This window comes from Somniosus microcephalus, unplaced genomic scaffold (assembly GCF_052327205.1).
Source record: "Somniosus microcephalus isolate GS21.2 unplaced genomic scaffold, FLI_Smic_1.0 scaffold1258, whole genome shotgun sequence".
In the NCBI taxonomy this organism is placed as follows: Eukaryota; Metazoa; Chordata; class Chondrichthyes; order Squaliformes; family Somniosidae; genus Somniosus; species Somniosus microcephalus.
This window is the reverse complement of record NW_028226445.1, coordinates 13129-33876: the sequence shown is the minus strand read 5'-3', so window position 1 is coordinate 33876 and position 20748 is coordinate 13129. Positions and strand designations below refer to the sequence as shown.

Below are 20748 nucleotides of genomic sequence, written 5' to 3'. Positions count from 1 at the left end.
GAACTCCGCCAGTACCTGCTCGCTAGGGGTATAGCCACAAGCAGGACCACCAGTTACAACCCCCGGGGGAACGGACAGGTGGAAAGAGAGAATGCAACTGTTTGGAAGGCCGCCCTACTAGCCTTAAAGTCTAGGGGCCTTCCGACCTCCCGCTGGCAGGAGGTGCTCCCCGACGCGCTCCACTCGATTCGGTCACTTCTCTGCACTGCCACCAATGCCACCCCTCACGAGAAAATGTTTGTCTTCCCAAGGAAGTCCACATCGGGGACATCGTTACCGCCATGGCTGACGTCCCCAGGGCCGGTACTACTGAGAAGACACGTGAGGGCCAATAAAACGGACCCCCTGGTCGAGAGGGTCGACCTCCTCCACACCAACCCCCAGTACGCTTACATTGCGTACCCGGACGGGCGGGAGGACACAGTCTCCATACGAGACCTCGCACCCTCGGGGACCGCTGTAACCCACTACCCATTACCACCCCCCCCCCCCACGACCCGATATCCAACCCCAGCAGCCGGCACGTCTGAGCCCGTCACCCACGAGGACTACACTCCAGGGCCCCAGCCTACACGGGACGCGACGCCGGAAGCTCCACCACCCCTGCCGTCGCCACGTCGATCACAGCGGCAGACAAGACCTCCGGAGAGACTCCAATACACGAACTTTTAAATACACTTCACCCCGCCGGACTCATTTTTAAACAAGGGGTGAATGTGGTAAACCACTGTCATACCTGTCTGTGTCTGTATGTGTATTCCACTAGGTACAGGTCTGGACATGCCTCGGCTGACTCCTCCCACTATTCCAGGTATATAAGTGACTACCTCCCAGTCCCTTAGTATTCTGGACGGGTCGACCACTCGAGACAAGACCTTCATTCTTTAGTTAATAAAAGCCTGGTTGTTACTCGCTCAACCTCAGTCTTTTGAGTAATTGATGGCGCATCAAAGGGTACAATCCTAAAGGGGGTGCATGAACAGAGAGAACTAGGGATATATGCACAAATCGTTGAAGGTGGCAGGGCAGGTTGAGAAAGCAGTTAAAAAGTTAATGGGATCCTGGGCTTCATGAATAGAGGCACAGAGTACAAAAGCTTGGAAATTATGATGAACCTTTATAAAACACTGGTTCGGCCTCAACTGGAGTATTGCGTCCAATTCTGGACATCGCACTTTAGAAAGGACGTGAAGGCCTTAAAGATGGTGCAGAAAAGATTTAAGGGAATGATTCCAGGGATGAGGGACTTCAGTTACGTGGATAGACTGGAGAAGCTGGGGTTGTTCTCCTTAGAGCAGAGGAGATTTGATAGAGCTGTTCAAAATCATGAGGGGTCTGGACTGAGTAGATAGAGAGAAACTTCCCATTGGCAGATGGGTCGAGAACCAGAGGACACCGATTTAAGGTGATTGGCAGAGGAACCAAAGGCGAGATGAGGAAAAGCTTTTTTACGCAGCGAGTGGTTAGGATCTGGAGTGCAATGCCTGAAAGGGTGGTGGAGGCAGACTCAATCACGGCTTTCAAAAGAGAGTTGGATAAATACCTGAAGGAAAAACATTTGTAGGGCTACGGGGAAAGGGCGAGGGAGTGGAACTAGCTGAAGTGCTCTTGCAGAGAGCCGGCACAGGCTCGATGTGCCGAATGGCCGCCTTCCATGCTGTAACCATTCTATGATTCTATAGTGATCCCAGGGATTGAATAGGAACCCATATTAGTAATATTTCATACTTTTGACTTTGTACTTTTGACCACCTAGAGTTCAGAAAGCAAAAGATAAGTATGCAGTTGGACCATGGTATAGGTTATAAACTGCAAAGCAGCTTTATTAAAAGTAACAGATAATATGTAGCTAGTGATGATACAGAAGGTTACAATAGTTTATAGAACTTTATTTATACCTCCTCGGTACAAAAATAACAAATGACGCAACCCTTTGCTAATCCTGTAAATATTTCTAGATCCAGATCAACGATCTCAACATAATATATATGTGGGGTTTTGTCAAACCCACAGTGTGTCTTGATGGCACCTAAAGATTTGTTAGAAGGTTGTCCAATATATCCTTTCCATCTCCTTTGAAGATTGAACAGGAAAAATGAAAATCAAATAAATTTCTCAAAATCAACTAAAGCTGCTAATCACAGAGACTACCCCCTGCAGTGTCAGTAAATTGCTCGTAATAGGTGTTAAACATAACTTATCACCTTACTACAAAATGTATTTTGATGTAATTGATCATTCACAGAACAAAGCAAGCAGTCATCAGGTAGCACTTCTGGTGGATCAACCCAAAGGGCTTTGTAAATAACCAGTATTGACACAGTAAAGCCAACTAGCCTCACCCCAGTCGGTTTTTCTCTGGGGATGGATACATTGGCATAATAAAATGCAGCACTCTGAGTGGTTTACTTATTTAAGTGAATCCTGAAAATACCATAAAGAAAAGACATAACAGATATACACCACAGGCAAAACACACTATTTTGTCGCAATAATGAATGGAATAGAATTGGCAGAAAAGGGATCTGGTTGGAATAGTAGACTCATCGGGGTAGATTTTCCCGAACCTGTCGGGAAGAAGGCGGGACTTCCCCTTTTCGGGTTTTTGACCCGCCTACTTCGACGTCCGGCCAATCCGCGCGATTTTCCCTTGATTGACCTTGTTGAGCCCGCCCAGCGGGCTCAGCAGGCCAATTAAGGGCCACCCGGCAACAGGCGACGTCACAGACTGAAATTTCATCTGTCAAGAGTTCTGAGTTCTAAGCTGAGTCATTCTGCACAGACTCAGTTAGAACTCTCACCGGCACTCAAAGCTGAAGGCTGTCACTTTTGACATCGCAGCCATTCAGCTTTCAGTTCCGGCTGAGTGATGCGCTCCCGACGGCTACAGGAAGAAAGGCTGCTAAGGTAAGTACAGGTAAGTAAAAGTTCTTTACACACTTTAGACACACCAAACACACCTTTGCACTCATGCACCCATCACTCACCTGAGCGCCGACATCGCAATCCCTCCAACTCCTTCAACCCGACAGCCCGCCTGCTCTAACCTGGCATGGTTTGGAGCCGTCGGGAAACCCACACGAAACCCCTCAAAATAGGGATTAGGCTAAAAACTGCCTGTTAACTACTTGTTAACAGGCAGTTAATTGGCACTAATCCCTTCCCGCCTGGTTTCGGCGGGTCCCAGTGCGGGGCGGGTACCCGCCGCCCCTGAAACTTACGTGGGGCGGGGTTTTAGGCGTGATGGTGTCGGGACCCCCAAATTCGGGGTTTCCCCACTCCCCCACGCCTGAAACCCCGCCTGACGGCTCCACCAAAAATCTAGCCCATCATGTTCAAAGTTTAGTCAATGTGATATAGCAGTTAGAAAAATCTAATAGAATTTTGGGATATATAGATAGAACAGTAGTATACAATTCTGCTGAGATTATGCTGGGGCTCTACAGTGTGCTGGTTAGACTACACTTGCTAGTACTGTGTTCAATTCTAGTTACAATGATGCAAAAAAGATGTACAGGCATTGGAGATTCGTGCAGACAAGGGAATCATCACAAGTGTAATGTTGGAAGCGCTACCACAACAGAATAGAGAGATTCAAGCTCTACCATCTAGGAATAAGATAGTTGTGAGAAAATGAAAATATTACAAATTATCAGTGAAGCAAATCCAGAATATTACTTAAAGTAGCAGGCTAGTGGGATCAAAGGTCATAAATTTAACTTGGAGGAACGTAAATTTAAAACTGATATTAAAAGAACTTCTTTACTCAAAGGGTAATATAAACGTTTGAAATAATCAACTCGGTATGGTGGTAGAGCAGAAGATTTTAGCAGTTTTCAAAACGCGCGTAGCTGTTAGATAAGGTGAGTTAAGCTACTGGAGGGCCTAACTTTGATAGGCTGAGTAGTCTTAATTGTTGACTTTTCTATTACTATGTGAATTGCAATTTACTTATTTATCCCCCAGGATATAAATCTGTCTCAGCATTAAGTAGACTTCATTTATAGCCCATAGTGCTGAGAAATTATATTAATGCTAATCTTAATAGTAGAATATAGAATCTTTCCCATTCTTTACCATTGGTGCCTCATATCACAATTCATCTTTGTTACTGTTAATCAAGAAGCTAGTTATGGATTAAGGCAGATTTAAACTGTTCTAAAGTACAAGTAACTGGGCTGGTTCACTTCTTAAAATTCATTTTCTGCTCTTTCTCTGCCAATTCTCCTCTCAAATTATTATTTGAAGGTGCCAGTGATCAGGAGAGGCAGAATTCTGCTTGTCCTTCAGCTTACACCCACACCAGTCCATGGAAATGAAGGCAGATTGTACTACCCTACAATGCCCACACTGAGATCTGCTAACTCAGCACAGACCAATGATGGAACTTGTGATCTTTGTGGTTCAGCACCACACCATACAGTGTATTTATCACTAAGCCATTGGGAAAAGGCTAGTTGTTCTGATCAATCGAGTGGAAAGTTCCATCATAACTAATGATGCAAACTGTCAAACCAGCAAGTCCTTTTGGCCCACCAAACTTGCATGGAATATCATTGGGTTTTTTTAGGCAATGAGTAAACCAAAGGATCATGTAGATTTATTTTGGGGAATTTAGAGATGGAGATGAATGTTATAGATGTTCTAGAAAAGAATATGCACTTTTACCTAAGAAAAAGTTTTTTTTTAAATCATTTTCAGGCAGACCATATCTATGAGAGACAAAGAGGGAAAGCAAGACTACAGGTAATTAGAATGAATTGCAGAGAATGTTTATAATTAATATTGAGTTTACTGCCAGTGTTTCCTGATTGTTATAGACCAAGTGATGGTAATTTGAAAGAAAGACTTCCCTCTGTTATCCCCAAAAAGTTCAATCTCTGTTCAGTTCAAAGTGAGTTGATACTTTTCCTTGCAGCCCACTGTCCAATAATATCATGCATACAGTCTGTTGCAGATAGTGAATTATTGCATATTTACAGTCCACTTATGTATTTTAGTAAGGACACTTTAAAGTTTGCTTTTAGGCCAAGTACTTAACTATAATCTTTTACATATATATGAAAAGGAAAGATGTTGTAAATAGTGTAGTCTATTACCAAAAATGGCTTTGGTATATTCCAGTTCTCTTCTAAATTAAATTTCTTATCCAATTCCAAGCAACAAATTATTTTTTTTAATCTTTTAATTTTTCATCTTTAGTATTTACTTCCATTGCCATGTATCTTTCAGCTGGGAGGGGGAACTGTCTGGGATATGGACTGCTTCAGAGCTGGCATCAGTCTACTCTGATCATAATATTGAAAAAATATAGTAAAAGTTATAAGCTGCTAGCACATTAAAACTTAGCTATGGTAAAGCATTGAGATAGGGAAGGTTTTGCAACAAATCACGAAAGAATCAGATACAGCAGAAAAGGGAAGATAGAAACCAAAAGAACTGGTGATTGAGAGATTAACTTGAAAGTTGGCAAATTGCTTTGTTGTCCAGCTCATCAATTGGTGAGTGTTTGGTAGTTCGTACATAATTTATTTTATATGTTGAACCGCAGCAGTATTGGGAAAGTTATGGCTATTAAATGCTTCCTTTGTTCATTCTTTGAATACGGTGTCACATGAAGATTACATAAAGCAGTGGGAACTGTCGGGCACTCAATCGAGCACTGAGCCAATGTTGACTGTACATAAAATTTTACTGCAAAATTAGACTGCTTCCCAGCAAGCAAATTTCGTCTACATTAAATTTAATAAAATAGAATTAAATGCATAATTATTTGCAGCCAGCTTTGAAGTTGGAAATGTTGAACTTACCGTCCAGCACATCCACATTATCTAAAATATTTTGTTTAGATGCCATAACATTCCTAAATATGGAGCATGGAGCAGTGAAAGATTAATAAAATACAACCGCATGTGCAGATAAGTTTAAATTTAATGTTTGATTATAGGAATTGATGAACACTATTGTGAAAACTGACTGATTTTGTGAGCCTCCCATTAAATATTTATTTTATTTAAAATCAAGAGACTTGAAAACTGATCCACAGCTTTAAACTTGGTAACATTTTTTTAAATGTTTAAGATTTATGCCAGAGCCGAATTTGCCTCCATTGGTTATTTATGACAATGAAACCCTCCCTTCTAATGTGAATCCTCAACAAGTGGTGAATATTGACCATATTCGTGAGCAGCTGCCTGAGCTACCTAATGTTAAGAGAACAAGACTGGTGGAAAAGTATGGTATTCTTGCTGAGCACAGCTTCACATTAGTGGTGAGTAATTGGATTTGATATTGAGACTCAATGTATAATTACTTTTATAAATGCATGTATTATATGAAGCATGACTATTTCTGCACTGTGAATTTTGGTCAGTTATTGTCTTCCTTTTTATATAAATTGATGCATCAGTTGGCAGTCACACGAGCAACTCCATCTCCTGTTTGTATGAAATTGAAACTACTGTCCTCTCCAAATTTCACTGGTACCTTGATCACTGACGAAGAGGTCAACAAGAAACTTGGTTTACTTTTGGAATGAAGCTTAATTGAAATTCTAAACTCAATAAATCAACAAGGGAATGCTTTTTAAAATCATATTCACTGGTTATATTGTTAAGGACAGGTAGAACACGTTCAACCAAATGGTCTCCATTTGCAGATACAATCTGTTCTGTTTTATGCATAAGTGATTTATATCTCAATGTACTGTAGTATTGCAAAAGTAAGCTGTGTGTTTGCAGAACTTTTGCTTTCATCAATCAGTGTGAAAGGGTGTGCTTTGGATTTGCATATTAACCCATTAAATTGTTTGTAATTCCTATTGATTCAAGGCAATAAAAGTCTATTTTTAAATTGTTTGGGTTCTTAAAGATATAGGCCCAGAAATTCGGGTCGGGGGCTTCCCGCGGGTGCAAGCCTCCAACCTGCACTTACTTTGCGCGACGGCAGTTGAGCTGTAGGGCCCCGTGGAATTCCGATCCGGGGCCTGCTCCAACTCCCGGCACGCTGTGCTTGCGTGTCCCAGGGACGTAGTTAGTGCGATGCGTCCCCTGGGATCACGTGAGCCATGGGCAGCCAATCGGAGGAGGGAAAAGCCCATTCATAAGATTGACAGGAAGACCTGTCTAAACTTATTAATACTACGGGCCTCAAAATAGCATTAAACCTTCAAATAATTTTTTTTTAAATCACACTTTTTCAATAAACTACAAATTACATTAAATAACTATTTTAAACAATAATTTAAATTTTTGGAAAAAATAATTTTATAAGAAAACGGGGCTAAAAATAAACTTACCTTGCTTTAAAGTATTTAAAAATAATAAACCTGTGGAAAAAATGTTTTAATTTTAATTAATTGACCACTTACCTTGTAAAAAGCAGGCCTTACGCCTGCTTTTTAAATGTGTAAATTCTACAGGCTAAACCTCGCGTGAAAACCTGCAAAAAAAAACTAAGTTCAAAGCGCGCGCGCAGCCTCCCCTGCGCGTGCGTTCGACCTCTGAACCCCTTCGTTCAGAGGATCGGAAGTGCCGGTTTCCCGCGCATGCGCATTGCATGCAAGAAACCCGCACTTCCATTCGGCCTACGGGTGAGTACCCCGTGCGTACTCACCCGTGGAGAGCCGAATTTCTGGGCCATCAGTTTGTATGAGTATTGGCAGGCTTTTTGACTACAGCGGGTGTCACAGCTGAGCCTAATTCTGTCCTTATCCAGTGTGCGTGCAATTACTTTCCCTCTTTTCTAGCCTGAGGCTTTCAGGCCAATTATAGCATCCTCCGAATAACCTATTTTTAAAGTGTGACTCTTCAAAACAACAACAACTTGCATTTATATAGCACATTTAACATAGTAAAACGTCCCAAGGTGCTTCACAGGAGCGTTATCAAACAAAATTTGACGCTGAGCCACGAGAGATATCAGGACAAGTGAGAAGTAGGTTTTAAGGAGCGTCTTTAAGGAGAATAAAGAGGTGGAACAGTTTAGGGAGGGAATTCCAGAGCTTCGGACCTAGGCAGTTGAAGACACGGCCATCAATGATGGAACGATGAAAATCAGGGATGCACGAGGGACCAGAATGGAGGACTGCAGAGATCTCGGAGGGCTGTAGGGCTGGAGTAGGTTACAGAGATAGGAAGGGGCGCGGCCATGGAGAGATTTGAAAACAAGGATGAGAATTTTAAAATCGAGGCGTTGTCGGACGAGGAGCCAATGTAGGTTAGCCAGCACAGCGGTGATGGCTGAACGGGACTTGATGCGAATTAGGATACAGGCAGCAGAGATTTGGATAAGCTCAAGTTTAGAGGTTACAAGGTGGGAGTCTTGGGGAATTAGGGACAGCATAAGATCCAAGGAGAGCACATACAAGTTGGCCAGAAAAAGCAATAATCCTGAGGATTGGGAGCAGCTTAGGATTCAACAAAGGAGGACAAAGGGATTAATTAAGAAAGGGAAAATAGAATATGAGAGTAAGCTTGCAGGGAACATAAAAAGTGACTGTAAAAGCTTTTATAGATATGTAAAGAGAAAAAGATTGGTGAAGTCAAGCGTAGGTCCCTTGCAGTCAGAATCGGGGGAATTTATAATGGGGAGCAAAGAAATGGCAGACCAACTAAATACATATTTTGGTTCTGTCTTCACAAAGGAGGACACCAATAACCTCCCAGAAATACCGCGGAACATAGGGTCTGATGAAAGGGTGGAACTGAAAGAAATCAGTATTTGTAGGGAAATGGTGTTAGGAAAATTGATGGGACTGAAGGCCGATAAATCCCCAGGGCCTGATAATCTACATCCCAGGGTACTTAAGGAAGTGGCCCTGGAAATAGTAGATGCATTGCTGGTCATCTTCCAGAACTCGATCGACTCTGGAACAGTACCCATGGATTGGAGGGTAGCTAATGTTACCCCACTATTCAAAAAAAGGCGGCGGAGAAAAGGCGGGGAATTATAGACCGGTAAGCCTGACATCAGTAGTGGGGAAAATGCTAGAGTCTATTATAAAAGATGTAATAGCAGAGCACTTGGAAAGCAGTGACAGGATCGGACAAAGTCAACATGTATTTACAAAATGTAAATCATGCTTGACTAATCTACTGGAATTTTTTGAGGATGTAACTGGTAAAATAGATAAGGGAGAACCAGTGGATGTGGTGTATTTGGACTTTCAGAAGGCTTTCGATAAGGTCCCGCATCAGAGGTTAGCGTGCAAAATTAAGGCACATGGGATTGGGGGCAAGGTATTGACTTGGATAGAGAACTGGTTGGCGGACAGAAAGCAAAGAGTTAGAATAAACGAGTCGTTTTCCGAGTGGCAGGCAGTGACTAGTGGGGTACCGCAAGGATCGGTCCTCGGACCCCAGCTGTTCACAATATATATTAATGATCTGGACGAGGGAATTGGATGTAATATCTCCAAATTTGCAGATGACACAAAGCTGGGTGGGAGGGTATGCTGTGAGGAGGATGTCATGAAACTCCAGTACGATTTGGGCAGGTTGGGTGATTGGGCAGAAACATGGCAAATGCACTATAATGTGGATAAATGTGAGGTTATCCACTTTGGTGGCAAAAACAGGAAGGCAGATTATTATTTGAATGGCAATAGATTGGGAGAAGGGGAAGTGCAAAGAGACCTGGGGGTTCTTGTGCACCAGTCGCTGAAGGTATGCATGCAGGTGCAGCAGGCGGTTAAGAAGGCAAATGGTATGTTGGCCTTCGTAGCAAGAGGGTTCGAGTACAAGAACAAGGATGTGTTGCTGCAGTTGTACAGGGCCTTGGTGAGACCGCACCTTGAGTATTGTGTGCAGTTTTGGTCACCTTACCTGAGGAAGGACGTTCTTGCCATGGAGGGAGTGCAGCGAAGATTCACCAGACTGATACCTGGGATGGCAGGAATGACGTACGAGGAGAGATTGTGTCAATTGGGCTTATACTCACTGGAGTTTAGAAGATTGAGAGGGGATCTCATCGAAACCTATAAAATTCTGTCAGGTCTGGACAGACTAGATGCAGAAAGGATGTTTCTGATGGCCGGGGAGTCCAGAACCAGGGGTCATAGTCTAAGGATAAGGAGTAAGCCATTTAGGACTGAAATGAGGAGGAATTTCTTCACCCAGAGAGTGGTGAACCTGTGGAATTCTCTGCCACAGAGGGCGGTGGAGGCCAGTTCATTAAGTATATTCAAGAAAGAGTTGGATATATTTCTTGAGGCTAAAGGGATCAAGGGATATGGGGAGAAGGCAGGGACAGGGTACTGAATTTGGATGATCAGCCATGGTCTCATTGAATGGCGGAGCAGGGCCGAATGGCCTACTCCTGCTCCTATCTTCTATGTTTCTATGAGTCCAGCCAGGAGAGCAACATAGGAATAGCTGCCTATATTAACGTTAAAAACACCTGCGATTGCAAGTTTACAGGTTGAGAGTAACGCCCTGAAAATATAACACATCTTTTGATCTGTTTACAGAATGTTTAATATCCATATTGCCAAAAATTGAAGGCACGATCCTGATATTAACACTAGAAAGAATACCTTGTGGTCATTGACATTACCTGTCTTGCTCTGCAATAATTCTTAAGCCAGGATCTGTACATGTTTAAAGAAAGCCATTGTCTGTGCTGGCCAGTTCGCTCAGTTAGAGGAGACATGGGGGAAATGATGGGTCAGGCATGTAACAAAAACAAAATACAGTATAAATATTTTGATAGAATCTCCTATTTGCCTTACAATTAATGTTAACATTTAGATTTATTACCCCACTGTGAACAAGGATCTAGTAACATAGTCAGGATGCTGTAAAGCTTCAGCACTTCAGTACAAATAGTTACTGGATATGAAGATACCATTAAAGTACAGTAGTGTTGTTGTAGTGTAAAAGTGCTGAGTTGGTGTGCTGTTTTCTCCAGAATACTGACTGCATTGCCCTTGTTATTGCATTCAATAAGATTGTGTGTTGTATCAATTAGAACTCTGCATTTATGTTACATTCCTATCAAATATTTTTATCTTTGAGATTTTTGTTAAGTGAATCTATTTTTTTTTTATAATTGTACCTGTCACATTTGTTGAAATTTACCATTTATGTTGCAGATTTCTGAAGGAGGCTTTTTATATAAAAAAAAAATTAGAAGCTTCCAAGTGGCTCAACGCTGGAACTTGGCCATACAGGCTTAATCCCTGGTCTTTGGAAAGTTGGCCATACAGGCTAGAATGGCAAGGAAGTCTACAACTGGCCTAAGCTAGCATCCTGGCATTGAACCTAGTTGGAGTACCTGGTAGTCATAGAGCAAACTGCCATTACCTGCCTCACCAGGTTTTCGGCACATGTTTTCCTCATGGCCTTCTATGGAGGAAAGGTTAGGGAAGAATAAAATGGGAGAATATTCTGAGCAGCTTTCTAGTTTTGTATCTGTTTCACAGAATGAAGATGGACTTGTGCAATTTTTTGAAAATGTTGTGGAACAGACCCAGACCAGTCCAAAGAAGGTGATTGGTTGGATAATTAATGATTTCCTGGCACTCCTGAAGCAAAATAACCTCAGAGTAAACCAAAGGTGAGAAGATACGCTATAATTTCCTATAGATGCTTTACAGCAGAGTTGCACCTCAATTTTTACAGTGCTCATCATATTGCTCTGTTTGGCAGAAGTCTTCAATGCCACCTTCCTATGTAAATAATACTGAATGTATTAAAACTTACTAGTCTTTAATTAGTTGACATTCATACTCTGGCTGGCTTGGAAACATTGTCTATATCCTACTATCCTTTGCATTCCTCAGCACTGGTTTAATGACATGATCATTTACTGCTTGCTGTGAATGTATGTAACTGTGAACAATTCACAAAACATAAAGTGGTATTAAAAATAGGTACATGCAGGAAGATGTCTTGAGGCACATTACAATAAGAAGGAAGAGGATAAAAAACATGGGGACTGGCGAAAATGGAGAGGCTAGAATGTGAATCAAAGGCGTGGTGAATGAGGAGGGATTTGAGAAGATTTTTGAAAGCAGTATGGGCGTGAACTGGGTGAAGAGTCCCAGAGAACAGGAGCAGAGTGGTTCAATAGGTGTCTACCAACAGTGTCGCAGAAGGAGTGAGGAGTGGGTGATGTTCAGTGGTAGAGGAGCAGAGGTGCATACAGGGACCTAAAGCCAGAAGAGATTATGAAGGTAGGGTGGGTGATGCCATGGAGGATTAGTAATCCAGGATGCAAATCTTGAAATCGACAAGCTGGAGCATGGGGAGCCATTGGAGTTTGGAAGTTGTGAAGGAGCTAGCAAAGATACCAAAGCAACTTTTGATTTTTATTTCTGCATTTTATTAGACAAACAATACGGATAATGTGAAAAAAAAATTTTTTAATTTGCAGTATATTTATTGACCACTGCATCCTTGGTTAACTTGTTGCAGAGGTAATTTAGAATTTGAAAAAGGTTAGTAGATGATGGGAGAAACTGGGAGATGTTAAATTAACCTGTGTTCTGAGGATTTTTGGAAAAGCTACACTTCTGAAATACAGTATTGGTAATGTAAAACATGTCTGCTTGCTTATGCATTTTTCCATACACAATATGATACAGGTTTTCTTCATGGTATATTTCTCTTTTTTGAAATGTTCTTCATAGTACCAATCTTGGAAGTTGTAACTGGCCTGCTAGGGAATATAGTATAATCTGGGTGGAGAGAAGACATTATCTGAAGTGAAGTAGAATATTGAAGATGTTTCAGATTATGCAGCTAATGTGAGAAACCTGTTATAAACCTAGTCTCCTGTGTGTAAACAGAACTAATCCTTGTAAAATCTGTATTAAGAACCTACTTGCTATTATCATTTCAGTACTGGGTTTAAATTAGTTTATTTACAATATATCAGCACAGATTATATTACTAATTTTTCTAGATTCTGTCTCATCTCCTGCAATGCTCTCTGACCTTATCTTGTCCAGGAGACCCACCATCTGTTCCATCGATCCTAATCCCACCAAACTGTTGACCACCAAACTTCCCTTCCTGGGCCCCATGTTAGCTGATATTGTTAACGGTTCCCTCTCCTCAGGTATTGTCCCACCCCGCACCTTCAAATCTGCCATCATCACCCCTTTCCTCAAAAAACCACCCTTGACTTCTCTGTCCTTGCAAACTGGCAGCTAATATAAAAGGGAATCCAAAAGTCTTCTATAGGCATATATGAATAGTAAACAGGTAGTAAGAGGAGGGGTGGGGCCGATTAGGGACCAAAAAGGAGACCTACGCGTGTAGGCAGAGGGCTTGGCTAAGGTACTAAATGAATACTTTGCATCTGTCTTTACCAAGGAAGAAGATGCTGCCAAAGTCATAGTGAAAGAGGAGGTAGTTGAGATACTGAATGGGCTAAAAATTGATAGAGGAGGTACTAGAAAGGCTGGCTGTACTTAAGGTAAATAAGTCACCAGGACCGGATAACATGCATCCTAGAATGCTGAGGGAAGTAAAGGTGGAATTTGCGGAGGTGCTGGCCATAATCTTCCAATCCTCCTTAGATACGGGGTGGTGCCAGAGGACTGGAGAATTGCAAATGCTACACCCCTGTTCAAAAAAGTGTGTTGAAATAAACCCAGCAACTACAGGCCAGTCAGTTAGCCTTGGTGGGGAAGCTTATAGAAATGATAATCAGGGAAAAAATTAACAGTCACTTAGACAAGTGTGGATTAATTAAGGAAAACCAGCATGGCTTTGTTAAAGGCAAATCATGTTTAACTAACTTGATTGATTTTTTTGATAAGTTAACCGAGATGGTTGATGAGGGCAACGCAGTTGAGATGTGGTGTACAGGGACTTCCAAAAGGCATTTGATAAAGTGCCACAAATAGGCTTGCCAGCAAAGTTGAAGCCCATGGAATAAAAGGGACAGTGGCAGCATGGATACGAAATTGGCTAAGTGACAGGAAAGAGAGTAGTGGTGAATGGTTGTTTTTTGGACTGGTGGAAGGGATAGAGTGGTGTTCCCCAGGAGTCGGTACTAGGACCGCTGCTTTTCTTGATATATATTAACCACTTGGACTTGGGTGTACAGGGCACAATTTCAAAATTTGCAGATGACACAAAACTTGGAAGTATAGTGAACAGTGAGAAGGATAGTGATAGACTTCAAGAGGACATAGACAGGCTGGTGGAATGGGCGGACACATGGCAGATGCAATTTAACGCAGAAAAGTGCGAACCGATACATTTTGGTAGGAAGAACGAGGAGAGGCAATATAAACTAAAGGGTACAATTCTAAAGCAGGTGCAGGAACAGAGAGACCTGGTGGTATATGTGCAGAAATCATTGAAGGTGACAGGGCAGGTTGAGAAAGTGGTTAAAAAAGCATATGGGATTCTGGGCTTTATAAATAGAGGCATAAGAGTACAAAAGCAAGAAGGTTATGAGTAACCTTTATAAAACACTGGTTCAGCCTCAACAGGAGTATTGTGTCTAATTCTGGGCACTGCACTTTATGAAGGATGTGAAGGCCTTAAAGAGGGTGTAGAAAAGATTTACAAGAATGGTTCCAGGGATGAGGCACTTCAGTTACGTGGATAGACTGGAGAAGCTGGGGTTGTTCCCCTTAGAGCAGAGATGGTTGAGAGGAGATTTGATAGAGGTGTTCAAAATCATGAGGGGTCTAGACAGAGTAGAGAGAGAGAATCTGTTCCCATTAGCGGAAGGATCGAGAACCAGAGGACACAGCTTTAAGATGATTGGCAGAAGAACCAAAGGCGACATGAGGAAAAACTTTTTTACGCAGCGAGTGGTTATGATCTGTAATGCACTGCCTGAGAGGGTGGTGGAGGCAGATTCAATCGTGGCTTTCAAAAGGGAATTGGATAAGAACCTGAAGGAAAAAAATTTGCAGGGCTACAGGGAAAAAGTGGGGGAGTGGGACTAGCTGAAGCGCTCTTGCAGAAAGCCGGCACAGGTTCGACAGGCCGAATGGTCACCTTCTGTGTTGTAACCATTCTATGATTCTAACTACTGCCGCATCTCCAACCTCCCTCCCTTTCCTCTCCAAGGTCGTTGAACGTGTCGTGGCCTCCCAAATCCATGCCCATCTTTCCCATCATTCCATGTTTGAATCGGGTTTCCGGACCGGCCACAGTACTGAAACGGCCCTTATCAAAGTCACAAATGATATTCTTTGTGACTGACCGTGATAAACTATCCCTTCTCATCCTTCTCAACCTATCTGCAGCCTTCGACATAGTTGACCACACCATCCTCCTCCAACGCCTCTCCGTCGTCCATCTGGGTGGAACTGCCCTTGCTTGGTTCCATTCTTATCTATCAGAATCACCGGCGATGACTTCTCCTCCCACTCCCACACCATTACCTCTGGAGTCCCCAAGGATCTATCCTTGGCTTCCTATTTCTCATCTACATGCTACCCCTCGGCGATATCTGAAAATCAGGTTCCGCATGTATGCCGATGACACTCGGCTCTATCTCACCACCACTTCTCTGGACCCCTCCACTCTCTCTGATTTGTCAGACTGCTTGTCTGACATCCAATATTGGATGAGCAGAAATGTCCTCCAACTAAATACTGGGAAGACAGAAGCCATTGTCTTTGGTGCCCACCACAAACTCTGTTCCCTGACCACTGTTTCCATCCTGGCAACTGTCTGAAGCTGAGCCAGACCATTCGCAACCTTGGTGTTGTGTTTGACCCTGAGATGAGCTTCCGACCACATATCCGCTCCATCACCAAGACCGCCTACTTCCACCACCGTTACATCGCCCGACTCCAACCCTGCCTCAGCTCATCTGCTGCTGAAACCCTCATCCATGCCTTTGTTACCTCTAGATTTGACTATTCCAATGCTCTCTTGGCCGGCCTCCCATCTTCCACACTACATAAACTTGTGCTCGTCCAGAGCTGTGGTGGTCGTATCTTAACTCGCTCCAAGTCTCATTCACCTATCACCCCTGTGCTTGCTGACCTTCACTGGCTCCCGGTCCAACCACGCCTCAGTTTTAAAATCCTCATCCTTGTTTTCAAATCCCTCCATGGCCTCACGCCTCCCTATCTCTGTTAACTTCTCCAGCCCAACAAGGCTTTGAGATTTCTGCACTCTTCCTCTGGCCTCATGCACATCCCCGATTTCAATCACTCCACCATTGGCTGCCGTGCTTTCAGCTGCCTTGGCCCTCGGCTCTGGAGTTGCCTCTCTACCTCCTTTAAGATGCTCCTTAAAACCTACCTCTTTGACCAAGCTTTTGGTCATCTGTCCTGAAATCTCCTTCTGTGGTTCGGTGTCAAAAATATTTTTATTGATAGCGCTCTTGTTAAATGCCTTGGAACGTTTTGCTACATTAAATGTGCTATATAAATGTAAGTTGTTGTTGTTTCTGTACACTGGCACAAATTCTTTTAATATTTTCAGTATTGCAACTTACTTTTAAAAGTACTTGTAGATACTGTCTGGTAGCAGGAGTGATGGAGCCTTCCATCCAAATGGTAATAGATTTGAGCCTTATGCCTACAAAGCAGGTTCTAAGTTGAGTTTCTACATGGTGAATGACCATGGAGGTTTGCCTTTTTTGAGGACCCAGTGTTATTATTTAGTTGCTTTTAAATAGCATATTTGGGTTCTTGAGTGCTCTTGAAGATGTCTAAACTGTGAATTGGACATCAAAAGGTTTTTAGCATGTTTTTCCACTTATGTCTCTCATATTTGTGGCGACTTTGATCATTAAGATTTTCTGTGAACTTTTAGGAGCAGTAAAAATCAAAATCAGACCGGGAACCATAATCCTGCTCTGATTGTCCTGCACCCTGATTGCTTTTTGACTTGGCAAAAGGTGGCAACCCTACAAAAACTAGAGCCCTAAATATGCTTCCCGTCAGCTAACCACAGAACATTGGTGATCGTGGAGCATGACTTCGCTGTGCCCTCACTGATGAAGTCAGCTGCATCCCTTATCTCATTTTGTCTTGCAATTTTGCATAGGAAGAAAAGGTTTGAATTTCTTGAAAGTGAAGAATAGTTGCTGCACAGAAAGTAATCATTTACTATGTCTGGTGTCTTTGTTTTCATCGTGATGTGTAAAGGCTGGTTGAATACTCAGAACAAAGTGTGCATGTCAAACAAATCAAAAACAAATTGTTTTAATGACTCTTCTGTAGTGCTGGTGACTCGCTGTGGTTTCTCCTGTTGATTTTGAGATGAAAAAAGCGATTGCAGGGTGTTAGCATGTCATCAGACCCCCACAATCACTTAAAGTGCACCTAATGACAATAACTAATGTAAGTTCGATGTAATATGCCTAATTACACTGATGCAGCTTTTAATGCAAATTGGGGGAAATTTACTAATACAGGTAGACTATCCTTTATCCGAAAACCTCGGGACCAGCCGTGTTTCGGTTTTTGGAAAATTTCGGATTTCGGAAGGTATTTTATAAGACTGGGAAATTTGTCAGGGGTGGGTCAGCGGGGGTCGGCGGGGAGTCGGCGGGAGTCGGGGTCGGCGGCGGGGGTCGGGGTCATGCGCACGACTTACGCTGACCCTCTGCTCAGCGTAAGTCGTGCGCCACTCTGATCATGTCGTGCGCACGACTTACGCTGAACGAAAAAACCTTCGGTTTTTAGAGGGTTTCGGTTTTCGGAAGTTCGGATAAAAGGTAGTCTACCTTCAGTATTAGTAAATTTGACATCAGTAGTAGGGAAAATGCTAGAATCTATTATTAAGGACGTGGTAACAGGGCACTTGGAAAATAATAGGATTGGGCAGAGTCAGCACGGATTTATGAAAGGGAAATCATGTTAGACGAATCTGTTAGTTTTTTGAGGTCGTAACTAGCAGAATAGATAAGGGGGAACCAATGGATGTGGTGCATTAGGATTTTCAGAAGGCATTCGGTAAGGTGTCACACGAGGTTATTAAACAAAATGGGGGCTTATGGGATTGGGGGTAATATACTAGCATGGATTGAGGATTGGTTAACGGACAGAAATGAGAGAGTAGGAATAAACGGGTCATTTACGGGTTGGCAAGCTGTATCTAGTGGGGTACCGCAAGAATCAGTGCTTGGGCCTCAGCTATTCACAATCTGTATCAATATTTTGGATGAGGGGATCAAATGTAATATATCCAAGTTTGCTGCTGATACAAAGCTAGGTGGGAATGTAAGTTGTGAGGAGGATGCAAAGAGGCTTTAAGGGGATATAGACAGGCTAAGTGAGTGGGCAAGAACATGGCAAATGGACTATAATGTGGAGAAATGTGAAGTTATCCACTTTGGTAGGAAAAATAGAAAAGCAGACTTTTTTAAATGGAGAGTGTTTGGGAAATGTTGGTGTTCAGAGGGACCTGGGTGTCCTTGTACTCGAATCACTGAAAGTTAATATGCAGGTACAGCAAGTAATTAGGAAAGCAAATGGTATGTTGGCCTTTATTACAAGAGGATTTGAGTATAAGAAAAGATGTCTTACTGCAATTATATAGGGCCCTGGCGAGACCACACCTGGAGTATTGTGTACAGTTTTGGTCTCCTTAGAGACGTCCTCCCAGAGTCACAATGCGGATTCCGCCAACTAAGGGGCACAATGGACATGATCTTCACCGTGCGTCAACTACAAGAGAAATGCAGGGAACAGCACCAACCGCTGTACATGGCCTTCTTTGACCTCACAAAGGCCTTCGACATTGTCAACCATGAGGGATTATGGAGTGTCCTCCTCAAATTCAGCTGCCCTCAAAAGTTTGTCACCATCCTCTGCCTGCTTCACTACGACATGCAAGCCATGATCCTGACCAACGGATCCACCACAGACCCAATTCACGTACAGACCGGGGTCAAGCAAGGCTGTGTCATCGCACCAAAGCTCTTCTCAATCTTCCTGGCTGCAATGCTCCATCTCACCCTCAATAAGCCCCTCACTGGAGTGGAGCTAATCTACAGAACAAACGGGAAACCGTTCAACCTCCGTCGCCTCCAGACCAGATCCAAGGCTGTCCCATCCTCTGTCATCGAATTACAGTATGCAGACAACGCTTGTGTCTGCGCACACTCTGAGGCCGAAATCCAAACCATCGTCAACACCTTCACCGAAGCGTACGAGAGCATGGGCCTTACACGAAACATCCGTAAGACAAAGGTCCTCTACCAACCTGCCCCCGCCACACAGTACTGCTCCCCGATTATCAAAATCCACGACGAGGCCTTGGACAGCTTGGACCACTTTCCATACCTCAGGAGCCTACTGTTAACAATGGCAGGCGTCGATGACGAAGTCCAACACCGCCTTCAGTGTGCCAGTGCAGCCTTCGGTTGCCTGAGGAAGAGAGTGTTTGAAGACCAGGACCTCAAACCCAGCACCAAACTTATTATCTACAGAGCAGTAGTGATACCCGCCCTCCTGTATGCTTCAGAGACATCGACCATGTACAGCAGGCACCTCAAAGCACTGGAGAGGTACCACCAACGCTGCCTCCGCAAGATCCTGCAAATCCATTGGCAGGATAGGCACACCAACGTCAGTGTTCTTGTTCAGGCCAACATCCCCAACATCGAAGCTTTGACCACGCTCGATCAGCTCTGTTGGATGGGCCACATCGTCCGCATGCCCGATACGAGATTCCCAAAACAAGCGCTCTACTCGGAGCTCTGACATGGCAAGAGAGCCCCAGGTGGGCAGAGGAAACGCTTCAAGGACACCCTCAAAGCCTGCTTGAAAAAGTGCAACATCCCCACCGACACCTGAGAATCCCTGGCCCAAGACCGTACAAAGTGGAGGACAAGCATTCGGGAAGGCGCCGAGCACCTCAAGTCTCTTTGCCTGGAGCAAGCAGAAGCCAAGTGGAAGGAGCGCACGTAAACCCAAGCATCCCACCCGTCTGCCCCACCTGTGACAGAGACTGTAGGTCCTGCATTGGACTCATCAGTTACCTGAGAACTCATTTTTAGTGTGGAAGCAAGTCATCCTCGGTTCTGAGGGACTGCTTAAGAAGAAGTGTATTGTGTACAGTTTTGGTCTCCTTACCTAAGGAAGGATATACTTGCCATAGAGGGAGTGCAACAAACGTTCACCAGACTGATTCCTGGGATGGGGGAATTGTCCTATGAGGGGGGATTGTCCTATGAGGAGAGATTGAGTAGACTAGGCCTTTATTCTCTGGAGTTTAGAAGAATGAGACGTGATCTCATTGAAACATACAAAATTATTACAGGGATTGACAGGGTAGATGCAGGGAGGATGTTTCCCCTGGCTGGGGAGTCTAGAACCAGGGGTCACAGTCTCAGAATAAGGGGTCGGCCATTTAGGACTGAGATGAGGAGAAATGTCTTCAATCAGAAGGTGGTGAATCTTTAGAATTCTCTACTCCAGAGGGCTGTGGAGGCTCAGTCGTTGAGTATATTCAAGACAGAGATTGATAGATTTTTGAATATTAAGGGAATCAAGGGATATATATCCGGAAACCTCTCTTAACCGGCAAAATTCAAGAGTAGGTTCAGGTAAGTTTTACTGTTTATTAGTGGCCGTGTAACCGGGGTTCCTGGATCTGTGGCCGTGTAACCGGGGTTCCTGTACCTGTGGCTGTGTAACCGGGGTTCCTGTACCTGTGGCCGTGTAACCGGGGTTCCTGTACCTGTGGCCGTGCAACAGGGACTCCTGGATCTGTGGCCGTGTAACCGGGACTCCTGCACAAGTGCCGTGTAACCAGGACCCCTGCACCTGTGGCCGTGTACGGGGCTCTCGTACCTTGGTAAGTATACCTC

General features: G+C 43.5%; 1 protein-coding gene across 1 annotated transcript in view; it reads left to right on the top strand.

The window, feature by feature from the left end:
* The first annotated feature begins 778 nt into the window (after positions 1-778).
* LOC147080686 (glutamyl-tRNA(Gln) amidotransferase subunit B, mitochondrial-like) overlaps positions 779-20748 on the top strand; it is a 31500-nt gene continuing 11530 nt past the window's right edge. Inside the window, exons 1-3 of the mRNA XM_085981120.1 lie at positions 779-4746; positions 6082-6271; positions 11423-11556. Of these exons, the coding sequence (XP_085837246.1) occupies positions 4715-4746; positions 6082-6271; positions 11423-11556 (356 nt within the window). The 5' untranslated portion in view covers positions 779-4714. The remainder of the gene's footprint in view (positions 4747-6081; positions 6272-11422; positions 11557-20748) is intronic.